Raw genomic sequence first — 13,242 nt, 5'->3', positions numbered from 1 at the left:
CCCTAGAACTCAGAACTACTTAAACCTAACTAACCTAAGGACATCACACACATCCATGCCCGAGGCAGAATTGGAACCTGCGACCGTAGCGGTCGCGCGGTTCCAGACTCTAGCGCCTAGAACCGCTCGGCCACCCAGGCCATCTGCCAAAAGGTCAGAAGTTTTACACGTTGAAAATGCGGTCTCAGGCTCAGAAGAATTTTATTGACTATTACCCCAGATAATTAAAAACGAAATCGAAAAATCTAACAAATATGAGATGAGTAATGTAGCCGCCTCGGTACTGAGGTCTCTAATGTACACCCGTGTGGTTGAGCTCTATCGAAGATAATCGATAACTGGCAGAAAATTTCATCACAAATACCTGGCCGACAAGTGGAGGAAAAGTGGTGGCGCCAATTTTCCGATTACCAGTCTTCACACCATTCTCATGGATTAAATTTTGTCCTACGGAATGAGGGCACATGGCGTTATTGATGGGAATCCATCGTTCGGATAGGGACGTTAAGCTCAACAGCCTCCTTAGTGCTATTCGAGAGGAACAGAGTGCGTACAGATGCCGGGTTTCATCCTCTCATCTTACAGCACATCATCACACCAAACTACATACAGTCACCTACACTCAAGAGGTACGATTAAGAAGACACAATCAGCACACGTCACTAGGGAAGGGGCCATTGTGGCGCAGAGGAAAAAAAGACGACGGGTTCTCTCACCTGACTCATTCATCCAGGTAAGTACTTTAATTTTGCAAAGAATATGTGTCCTTTATTGATTGAGTCTTATGTCTCATTAAAATGGTACTTCTCATTTTTTAATTATATGGTTCTTGTGTTTCATGAAAACATTATTACCTGATGCTTCTTCTACATGACTTATTCAGCTGAGTGAAATTTTAAACAAATGGCATTTCCAATTTCTAATACACTGATGCTATTTTTGTGTGGCAAGCGCCACTTTCTTGTTAATTCCCATCACTATACCGTTGATATTTGTTCTTACATTTAATTTTTCTAAAATTTCTGAGTCAACGATGACGTAACTTTTACCCAAAATACAGTGTGGGCATACAGAATTTCTTTGAGTTCTCAAATTTATTTCTAAGAAACTATGCTTGATACAGCTAAGCGTTTTGTTGCAAATGATAGTTTAACTCATAGACGTTTGATAGAGGTACATCTACTTGTGCTCTGAGACAATATAATTTGTTCTCTTATTACAGGTAGCGTAATACAGGAGGTGCTGCTGCCGTAAGGGACTTTTGCATACAAGAAAGCGCAATGTGTTTTGTAGTTTCAGGAATCACGGTACCGTTTTATATTTCAGCGACAGTTCGGTCGAGTTCCGCCAGATGTGAAGAGCATCGAAGGATGGTATGAAAAGAGACTGCCACTGTTGGTGACAATACAGAAAACCGGTAGACCCAAAGTAACTGACAACACTGTAGATATCGTGGAGGCAGCATTTCGACGCAGTCCGCGGAAATCTACATCTCGCGTTTCCAGACAGGCATATTCAGAAAGCACTGTGATGAAAATTTTACTACAAGCTTCGCAGCCAACTGATAGGTCCAGACGTGTTTTGATGGAAACATTGTGAACGAATCGATACAAACAATAATTACTTTAATAAGATTTGTATTTTCCATGTAGCGACTTTTCACGTTTACGGGAAAGTAAACAGGCATTAGGAGCGGATATTTGGTTCAGAGAAGCCATATATCGTCGTTCATAAGATAAGGGACAGGCCGAAAGTGAATGTATGGTGTGTGGCTTAGTGCACAACGCAGTTACTGTAACTTTGTTTTTCACTGAGCGTACCATTACTGTAACAGTCTACCTGGAAATGTTGGAGCTTCACCTTGCGCTAGAGTTACAGGAATTTCAACTATGGTTAATGTTTCAACGCGATGGTGCACTGCGACACTGCGAATTATTTGTTTGCTAGTTCTTGGATGAAACCTTTCCGGACAGATGGATCAGTAGCGACTGTCAAACAGCATGGCCTAAACTTTCAGCAGACATAACTCCATTTTTTGTGGGGTTACGTTAAGGATAAAGTCCTCATTTCACTAGCGCCTAATGTGCAGACTCTTACGGCACAAATCTGTCATGTTGTAGAGACGATGAAAAAAGAGATGACGACAAAGACATGGAAATTGAGTATCATCTAGACATTCCACGGGCAATAAGCGAAGCACATGTGACAATGTATTAAAAAAAAGCAGTATGTGTTACCTTACCATTTGCAACTAACCGTATACCTATATCTGTCTAGGAGAGCATATCTCTGTAGAAAAATTTTTGTAATCAGGGAAAGATTTTATGCTCATCCTGTAAATTGTTGTCCAAAGATTGTAATGTATCGGCCCGTGCACGATCTCCAAAGAGCCGAGCGTAATGTTATTTTTCAGGGGGTCATATCTCGGGTGCTATTGATCACAGAGACAAAGGGTCAAGTGTTTTGGATAGCCGTTGGTGTAGAAACCATTTGTAGACCTATCGGAAGAACGGGCATGGTGTAGCTATCCTCCATTACGGTGTCAAATTTTAAACGTTACAGACTTCCTCCATCGCAGGCAAATGGTGCATTGGTTGGTTCTTTTGTGTTAGGTGTGGTCGAGGGTGGATCTTGAGCGGCTTATAAAAGACCTCCTGGCCACGGGCAGTTCCTGAGGAAACCTCGAAAACCCATGATGTTCGGGTAAGAAAGGCATTAATTGTGGGGATGGCCACTTCTAAAATCTATATTCGTGGCAGATCTTTGAAATTCTTACCGTACGTTCTTAAGATGTTATTCTTGGAGAAATTTGAAAGTTGTACCGATATTCCAAAAAATAGAAAACAATCTCTGTGGCGAGTGTTTTATTAATAATGACGCTTTTCGCGCATTTTTAAATTATTTTGAACAGCAGAGTCCGCAATGGCTCTTAAATATGACTAATGCGGTCTCCGCTGCTCAAGATAACGTGGAGATGTACTAGCCGCACTAAAGCCATCGATATTAATAAAACACTTTTAAATTATCCTGTGTTCTATTTTTTGCAACCATGAACAAGTGTTGCGGCATCAGGCCAAAACTGAGTTTATCTTTATCCGTTATAGAGACCTTGAGGTTCAAAGACGAAAGAACAGGTTTTTAGCCGTTTTGCACCGCAGGTCGCCATTATTTAAATAACTAACCATAGCAAATGGCTCAGATTCCAACTGTACATTATTTAGACATTCATCTAGGAACACCATCCGCTTTCGAAAATCTGTATCCGTTGTCAAGACACACCCGAAAAACCATGATTCTTGGACACCAAAGGTACCAACTGCTGGGCTGACCACTTCTCTAATTTCTGTTCATGGCAAAACGTAGAAATTTTTACTATATGTTCTTAAGACAATGTTCTCTGGGAACCTTGAAACTTTTTTCGGTATTATGATCCATTACCAAGATCCAGAGGTTGAAAATTACCAAAGTTATTCATCTAATATCCGGTCTGAAGCGCAAATTTTGTTTTAACTGACGTAGTGAACAAATGGCAAGGGTTATGGGGTCATCAAAAGGGTTCTGAGTTCACCAAGCTATATTTTAGTATTTTTTCACCAATAAAGCATAACGCGCAGTCTCTACACTGTGGATACTTTAGCCTATACAAATATGCCCAAGGTGGTGCGCAAGTGACGGAAAGGGGGCTACAAAGAATATTAACGTGCCCGAAACGAACTTAAAATGACGGCGAAAGTTATGTAAAACTCTAAAAACTGCAAATACAAAAAAATGTGTCTAATAACATCTTTTACTCTTTTAAGACACAAATCATAAGGCGGGAGTTTCCGATGAATTCCTATCGATGAGCAAAGTATCCAGAAAAAAATGTAAAGTAAACGATCTTTTGCTAACCTCATATTACCCATACTTCTTTGTTATTCATACGTATCAAAGTACATAAATATGTAGAAATACACAAATAAACTGTCAAAATTTTATTGACCTACAGAATTCGCTTTATACAGGGTGTTACAAAAAGGTACGGCCAAACTTTCAGGAAACATACCTCACACACAAATAAAGAAAAGATGTTATGTGGAAATGTGTCCAGAAACGCTTAATTACCATGTTAGAGCTCATTTTGGTTTCTTCAGTATGTACTCTAATTCCTCGATTCACCGCCAGGTGGCCCAATTGAAGGAAGGTAATGTTAACTTCGTTGCTTGTGTTGACATGCAACTCATTGCTCAACAGTACTAGCATCAAGCACATCAGTACGTAGCATCAGCAGGTTGGTGGTCATCACGAACGTGGTTTTGCAGTCAGTGCAATGTTTACAAATGCGGAGTTGGCAGATGCCCATTTGATGTATGGATTAGCACGGGGCAATAGCCGTGGCGCGGTACGTTAGTATCGAGACAGATTTCCAGAACGAAGGTGTCCCGACAGGAAGACGTTCGAGGCAATTGGTCGGCGTCTTAGGGAGCACGGAACATTCCAGCCTATGGCTCGCAACTGGGGAAGACCTAGAACGACGAGGACACCTGCAATGGACGAGGCAATTATTCGTGCAGTTGACGACAACCCTAACTTCAGCGTCAGAGAAGTTGGTGCTGTACAAAGTAACGTTGACCACGTCACTGTATGGAGAGTGCTACGGGAGAACCAGTTGTTTCCGTACCATGCAAAGCATGTGCAGGCACTATCAGCAGCTGATTGGCCTCCACGGGTACACTTCTGCGAATGGTTCATTCAACAATGTGTCAATCCTCATTTCAGTGCAAATGTTCTCTTTACGGATGAGGCTTCATACCAACGTGATCAAATTGCAAATTTTCACCATCAACATGCGTGGGCTGACGAGAATCCGCACGCAATTGTGCAATCTCGTCATCAACACAGATTATCTGTGAACATTTGGGCAGGCATTGTTGGTGATGTCTTGATTGGGCCCCATGTTCTTCCACCTACGCTCAATGGAGCACGTTATCATGATTTCATACGGGATACTCTACCTGTGCTGCTAGAACATGTGCCTTTACAAGTACGACACAACATGTGGTTCATGCACGATGGAGCTCCTGCACATTTCAGTCGAAGTGTTCGTACGCTTCTCAACAGATTCGGTGACCGAAGGTTTGGTAGAGGCGGACCAATTCCATGGCCTCCACGCTCTCCTGACCTCAACCCTCTTGACTTTCATTTATGGGGGCATCTGAAAGCTCTTGTCTAAGCAACCCCAGTACCAAATGTTGAGACTCTTCGTGCTCGTATTGTGGACGGCTGTGATACAATACGCCATTCTCCAGGACTGCATCAGCGCATCAGGGATTCCATGCGACGGAGTGTGGATGCATGTGTCCTCGCTAACGGAGGACATTTTGAACATTTCCTGTAACAAAGTGTTTGAAGTCACGCTGGTACGTTCTGTTGCTGTGTGTTTCCATTCCATGATTAATGTGATTTGAAGAGAAGTAATAAAATGAGCTCTGACATGGAAAGTAAGCGTTTCCGGACACATGTCCACATAACATATTTTCTTTCTTAATGTGTGAGGAATGTTTCCTGAAAGTTTGGCCGTACCTTTTTGTAACACCCTGTATAAGAAGCACACCTTGCTGTAGCAGGCAGAGGATGGGAACCAGCGGAAGAATGTTCCTGTCGGAAACTAAGAAAGTATTTGACAGAAAGATGGGGAACCAGCTGCGCCAGTCCTCATTACGCCTTCCTCAATTTCGACATGCCAACATATTTGCGCTGTTTATGCTGAAAAGGAGTAGCAGAGGGACAGTGACGGTGGAAGGGAGAGGAGATAGTGCCAGTGGGAGAGAAAGAGACAGTGATTGTGGAGATAAAAGTTGGCAATGAATGTGAAACAGAGATCGATGAAAACAATTGCAGTGGGCGCCAAATAGAGAGGAGATATTAACGATTAGCAGACTACGCCATTCAGTGGGGCCTTGCGACTCTTACCCACCAGCAGTAACCATAGCTCTGTCATCAACAAATCTAGATATTCTTTCATCCTGGACATTATTCCCACTCCCCAAAGCATCTTTTATACCCCAATTTGCTCCAGATCGGATTATACGAACTGAATTTCGACTTAAGTCTTATCGATGATTTTGTACATTCTTGGTGGATTTAAAAAATGTTTCAAATGGCTCTGAGCACTATGGGACTTAACATCTGAGGTCATCAGTCCCCTAGAACTTAGAACCACTGAAACCTAACTAACCTAAAGACATTACACACATCCATTCCCGAAGCAGGATTCGAACCTGCGACCTTAGCGATCGCGCGGTTCCAGACTGAAGCGCCCAGAACCGCTCGGCCACACCGGCCGGCCTTGGTGGATTACTTTAATAATTCCTCAATGATTTCAATGCCGGTTTCGCAGTACGCAGTTAGCTGTACTGACCTCCTCGTTGGACTGTCCGTAGTAGGGCTGTTTGCCGAGGCTGAAGATCTCCCACAGAACAACGCCGAAGGACCAGACGTCGGACTCGAGCGTGAAGCGGCCGTACAGCACGCTCTCAGGTGCCATCCAGCGCACCGGTAGCATCCGCGACCCGCCCACCTGCAACAGAAGGTGAGGTTTACTAGCGGTGAGGTAATCATTTGTAAAATTTTCATATGGCTAAGTACATGCCTATTCTAACGAGGCACAGATTCAATAAGTGACAGCTAGCCAGCGTGTTTTGAAAGATGAGGAAGCTATTCTGTATACACTTATGCTCATATACACTCCTGGAAATTGAAATAAGAACACCGTGAATTCATTGTCCCAGGAAGGGGAAACTTTATTGACACATTCCTGGGGTCAGATACATCACATGATCACACTGACAGAACCACAGGCACATAGACACAGGCAACAGAGCATGCACAATGTCGGCACTAGTACAGTGTATATCCACCTTTCGCAGCAATGCAGGCTGCTATTCTCCCATGGAGACGATCGTAGAGATGCTGGATGTAGTCCTGTGGAACGGCTTGCCATGCCATTTCCACCTGGCGCCTCAGTTGGACCAGCGTTCGTGCTGGACGTGCAGACCGCGTGAGACGACGCTTCATCCAGTCCCAAACATGCTCAATGGGGGACAGATCCGGAGATCTTGCTGGCCAGTGTAGTTGACTTACACCTTCTAGAGCACGTTGGGTGGCACGGGATACATGCGGACGTGCATTGTCCTGTTGGAACAGCAAGTTCCCTTGCCGGTCTAGGAATGGTAGAACGATGGGTTCGATGACGGTTTGCATGTACCGTGCACTATTCAGTGTCCCCTCGACGATCATCAGTGGTGTACAACCAGTGTAAGAGATCGCTCCCCACACCATGATGCCGGGTGTTGGCCCTGTGTGCCTCGGTCGTATGCAGTCCTGATTGTGGCGCTCACCTGCACGGCGCCAAACACGCATACGACCATCATTGGCACCAAGGCAGAAGCGACTCTCATCGCTGAAGACGACACCTCTCCATTCGTCCCTCCATTCACGCCTGTCGCGACACCACTGGAGGCGGGCTGCACGATGTTGGGGCGTGAGCGGAAGACGGCCTAACGGTGTGCGGGACCGTAGCCCAGCTTCATGGAGACGGTTGCGAATGGTCCTCGCCGATACCCCAGGAGCAACAGTGTCCCTAATTTGCTGGGAAGTGGCGGTGCGGTCCCCTACGGCACTGCGTAGGATCCTACGGTCTTGGCGTGCATCCGTGCGTCGCTGCGGTCCGGTCCCAGGTCGACGGGCACGTGCACCTTCCGCCGACCACTGGCGACAACATCGATGTACTGTGGAGACCTCACGCCCCACGTGTTGAGCAATTCGGCGATACGTCCACCCGGCCTCCCGCATGCCCACTATACGCCCTCGCTCAAAGTCCGTCAACTGCACATACGGTTCACGTCCACGCTGTCGCGGCATGCTACCAGTGTTAAAGACTGCGATGGAGCTCCGTATGCCACGGCAAACTGGCTGACACCGCGGTTCCTGGTGTGTCCGCTGTGCCGTGCGTGTGATCATTGCTTGTACAGCCCTCTCGCAGTGTCCGGAGCAAGTATGGTGGGTCTGACACACCGGTGTCAATGTGTTCTTTTTTCCATTTCCAGGAGTGTATTAAGAATAATTGCAGAATGCACTGCCACACAACGTGGCACTACACAAAACCGGCGCTAATAGCATAGGCACATAGGGAACACACACGACACAGATCTGTAAGTCCACGGCATCGGTGATAGGTTGAGAAAACCGTCACGAAACACATGTGCTACAAAACGCCACTGTTTTCTGCGCATGTACATCAGTATGGGATATGATCACTATGCACACATACACAGGCCGCACAACTAGTTGAAATACTCTGGATCAGGTGGTCGAGCAGCTGCTAGGGTATAGCCTCCCATTCTTGCACCAGCTCATGAGGTGTCCTAAGGGTTTGAAGACGTGCAGCGATACGTCGACTGAGAGCATCCCAGACTGTGCTCGATGGGGTTTAGGTCTGGAGAACAGGCAGGCCACTCCATTCACCTGATATCTTCTGTTTAAAGGTACTCCTCCACGATGGCAGCTCGGTGGGGCCATGCGTTACCACCCATTGGGAGGAAGATGGAACCAATTGCACCCCTGAAAAGGCGGACATACTGGTGGAAAATGACGTCCCGATAGACCTGACCTGTTACAGTTCTCTGTCAAAGACATGCAGGGGTGTAGATGCACCAATCATAAACCCACCCCACAACATCAAACCACGACCTCCATACAGGTCCCTTTCGAGGACATTAAGGGGTTGGTATCTGGTTCCTGGATCACGCCAGATGAAAACCCGGCGAGAATCACTGTTCAGGCTATATTTGGACTCGTCCGTGAACATAACCTGGGACCACTGCTCCAATGGCGATGTACTGTGTTCTTGACACAAGGCTTTACGGGCTCTTCTGTGACCAGGGGCCAGTGGAATGCACCTTGCGGGTCTCTGGGCGAATAAACCATGTCTGTTCAGTCGTCCGTAGATTGTGAGTCTGGAGACAAGTGTTCCAGTGGCTGCGGTTAGGTCGGGAGCAAGGCTACCTGCAGAACTCCGTGGCCGTCTGCGGGAACTGATGGTGAGATATCGGTTTTCTTGTGGTGTTGTACACTGTGTACGTCCGGTACTGTAGCGCCTGGGCACGTTTCCTGTCTGCTGGAGTCGTTGCCATAATCTTGAGATCACACTTTGTGGCACGCGGAGGACCCGTGCTAAGACCTGCTGTGTTTGACCAGCCTCCAGTCGCCGTAATACTCTACCCCTCATAACTCATCAATATGTGTTCTTTGAGCCATTTTCAACACATAGTCACCATTAGCACGTCTGAAAACGTCTCTACACTTACTCGCTGCACCGTACTCTGACATACACCAACACACCTCTGCGTATGTGGACTGCTGCCAACGCCACCGTGCAACGACCACAGGTCAAATGCACCGCATGGTCAAAACCCGAGGTGATTTAAACCCGCAAACCGTCCGCCAGAGCGTTGTTCCACCATGTACCAGCATTATCCTTCATTTATGAGCATGAGTGTATTATTGGTAGCTGTTTCTTTGTATTCAGTGTGTTATACGAACTGTCCGATTCAGTTTAGAATAATTGGTACGACATACATCAAAAGTACACTATTGGCCATTAAAATTGCTACACCACGAAGATGAGGTGCTACAGACGAGAAATTTAACCGACAGGAAGAAGATGCTGTGAAATGCAAATGATTAGGTTTTCAGAGCATTCACACAAGGTTGGCGCCGGTGGCGACGTGCTGACATGAGGAAAGTTTCCAGCCGATTTCTCATATGCAAACAGCAACTGACCGGCGTTGCCTGGTGAAACGTTGTTGTGATGCCTCGTGTAAGGAGGAGAAATGCGTACCATCACGTTTCCGACTTTGATAAAGGTCGGATTGTAGCCTATCGTGATTGTGGGTTATCGTATCGCGACATTGCTGATCGCGTTGGTCGAGATCCAATGACTGTTAGCAGAATATGAAATCGGTGGGTTCAGGAGGGTAATACGGAACGCCGTGCTGGATCCCAAAGGCCTCGTCTCACTAGCAGTCGCGATGAGAGCCATCCTATCCGCATGGCTGTAACGGATCGTGCAGCCACGTCTCGATCCCTGAGTCAACACATGGGGACGTTTGCAAGACATCAAGCATCTCCAAGGACAGTTCGACGACGTTTGCAGCACCATGGACTATCAACTCGGAGACCATGGTTGCGGCTACCCTTGACGGTGCATCACAGACAGGAGCGGCTGCGATGGTGCAGTCAACGACGAACCTGGGTGCACGTATGGCAAAACGTCATTTTTTCGGATGAATCCAGGTTCTGTTTACAGCATCATCATGGTCTCATCCGTGTTTGGCGACGTCGCCATGTAGGCAAATTGGGAGCGTGTATTCGTCATCGCCATATTGGCCTATCACCCGGCGTGATGGTACGGGGTGCCATTGGTTACAGGTCTCGGTCACCTCTTGTTCGCATTGACGGCACTTTGAACAGTGGACGTTACATTTCAGATGTGTTACGACCCGTGGCTCTACCCTTCATTCGTTTCCTGCGAAACCCTATATTTCAGAAGGATAATGCACGACCACACGTTGCAGTTCCTGTACGGGCCTTTCTGGATACAGAAAATGTTCAGCTGCTGCCCTGGCCAGCACATTCTCCAGATCTCTCACCAATTGAAAACGTCTGGTCAATGGTGGCCGAGCAACTGGTTCGTCATAATACGCCAGCCACTACTCTTGATGAACTGTGGTATCGTGTTGAAGCTGCATGGGCAGCTGTACCTGTACACCTAGCTCTGTTTGACTCAATGCTTAGGCGTATCAAGGCCGTTATTACGGCCAGAGGTGGTTGTTCTGGGTAGTGATTTCTAAGGATCTGTGCACCCAAATTGCGTGAAAATGCAATCACATGTCAGTTCTAGTATAATACATTTGTCCAATGAATACCCGTTTTGCCTGCCGCGGTGGTCTAGTGGTTCTAGGCGCGCAGTCCGGAACCGCGGGACTGCTACGGTCGCAGGTTCGAATCCTGCCTCGGGAATGGATGTGTGTGATGTCCTTAGGTTAGTTACGTTTAAGTAGTTCTAAGTTCTATGGGACTGATGACCACAGAAGTTAAGTCCCATAGTGCTGAGAGCCATTTTTTGAATACCCGTTTATTATCTGCATTTCTTCTTGGTGTAGCGATTTTAATGGCCACTAGTGTAGTTTACATAGTCAATGTTCGCATTCAAAAGTAGGACAGAGAAGGCTATTTTAGATCAGAGCAGATGGGCGACAATTGTAATCGTAATTTTGAATCACAGGTTCTATCTGATTAGTTTCACACATAACACTTAAAAGCTGAGTGAAATACTGCAGGAAGAGATGGAGGACAACATGTAACTGCTTTATATTAGCAGTGGTGCTGACCTTGTAGTAGTCGCAGGTGTAGACGTCGCGGCTCATGCCGAAGTCTGCGATCTTGACGCAGAGCCCGGCGCCCACGAGGCAGTTCCGCGCCGCCAGGTCGCGGTGCACGAAGCGCTGCGCCGCCAGGTAGCTCATCCCGTCCGCCACCTGCCGCGCCACCAGCAGCAGGGACTCCTGCGTGAACATGGGTCAGTGCTCAGTAGTTCTGGCGAGCAAACGAGGCTCTATTCTTATTAAAACAGAGATGGACCCAACGTGATTTACTTTCGTTTCGTGAAATACAAGGACAATTCATTAATGAAACACACAACCGCATACGGCAATGAATATCGATTGTTTGTACAAACCTTATTAGCCAAGATCGCACATACGAAAACAGATACTAGTTTCAACCGTTTCACGTCATCTTTGGAGCTGAAATATATTGAAAGGGAGAGTCACTAGATACAAATTGCATTCAACATTAATGGTACGAGGGTCACTCCAAAAGAAATGCACACTATTTTTGTAAAAATACAGTGTTCATTCTGCATTCCCGCTTGTTTTCAAACGTAGTTCAACCTGTTCCCGTGAGTGGCGCTGTCACTGCATGTCTTCAAGATGGCTGCTACACTTGACGTTCGTCAGAAGCAACGTGATGTCGTAGAATTCCTGTGCTGTGAAAACAAGACAGTGGTAAACATCCACAAGAGGTTGAAAAAGGTTTGTGGAGATGCTGCTGTCGATCGCAGTACAGTTAGTCGGTGGGCAAGCAGGTTATGTGATGAAATCGGGCACGGCAATATTGGGCATTGTCCTCGCAGCGGCAGGCCTCGTCCTGCACACACTCCAGACAATGTGCAGAGAGTTAACGAATTGGCGACTGCTGACAAACGCATCATGGTGAACGAATTGTCACGCTACGCTGGGATAGGGGAAGGAAGTGTTTGCAGAATACTGAAAGTGTTGGCGTTAAAAAAGGTTTGTGCCAGGTGGGTTCCCAGGAAAAACGGTATGCAGCGAACTTTTGGAACAGTACGAGAATGGTGGAGATGAATTTCTTGGAAGAATTGTGACAGGTGACGAAACATGGCTCCATCGTTTTTCACCAGAGACGAAGAGTCAATCAATGGAGTGGCATCATATACATTCACCCAAGGAAAAAAGTTCAAGACCACACTTTCTCCTGGAAAAGTTATGGCTACAGTGTTTTTCGATTCCGAAGGACTCTTGCTTGTGGGCGTCATGCCAAGTGGAACCACCATAAATTCTGATGCATATGTGACGACACTGAAGAAACTTCAAGCTCGACTGAATCGTGCTCGACCACATCGGCAAAAGCAGGATGTTTTGCTGTTGCACGACAATGCACGGCCACATGTCAGTCAAAAAACCAAGGAAGCGATCGCACAACTTGGATGGACAACACTGAAACACCCGCCTTGGCTCCATGTGACTATCATCTCTTTGGGAAACTGAAAGACTCTCTTCGTGGAACAGGGTTTGAAGATGATGACTTCCTTGTGCACGCTGCCAAACAGTGGCTCCAACAGGTTGGTCCACAATTTTACCATGCGGTTATACAGGCGCTGGTTCCAAGATGGCGTAAGACAGTTGAGAGGGATGGAAATTATGTGGAGAAATGAAAATATTGTTCCTAAAGGATGTATCTACACACTGTAAAACTTTCAGACATGTAGAATAAAAGATGGATTAAAAAAATAGTGTGCATTTCTTTTTGGAGTGACCCTCGTATTTACAAGGATTTAGACAAAATTTTTGAACAGTACGTACCAGTATATTGAAAGCAGTCTGTAAGATAAGGGGACAC

General features: G+C 46.3%; 1 protein-coding gene across 3 annotated transcripts in view; it reads right to left on the bottom strand.

The window, feature by feature from the left end:
- LOC126188073 (tyrosine-protein kinase transmembrane receptor Ror-like) overlaps window positions 1–13,242 on the bottom strand; it is a 675,128-nt gene that overhangs the window by 18,143 nt on the left and 643,743 nt on the right. For all 3 annotated transcript variants that reach the window (XM_049929521.1, XM_049929522.1, XM_049929520.1), the window contains 2 exons: window positions 11,433–11,606; window positions 6,401–6,559 (listed from right to left, as the gene is read on the bottom strand). In XM_049929521.1, the coding sequence (XP_049785478.1) occupies window positions 6,401–6,559; window positions 11,433–11,606 (333 nt within the window). The remainder of the gene's footprint in view (window positions 1–6,400; window positions 6,560–11,432; window positions 11,607–13,242) is intronic.

The sequence above is a fragment of the Schistocerca cancellata genome, chromosome 5 (assembly GCF_023864275.1).
Source record: "Schistocerca cancellata isolate TAMUIC-IGC-003103 chromosome 5, iqSchCanc2.1, whole genome shotgun sequence".
In the NCBI taxonomy this organism is placed as follows: domain Eukaryota; kingdom Metazoa; phylum Arthropoda; class Insecta; order Orthoptera; family Acrididae; genus Schistocerca; species Schistocerca cancellata.
This window is presented reverse-complemented; position numbering and strand designations above follow the sequence as displayed.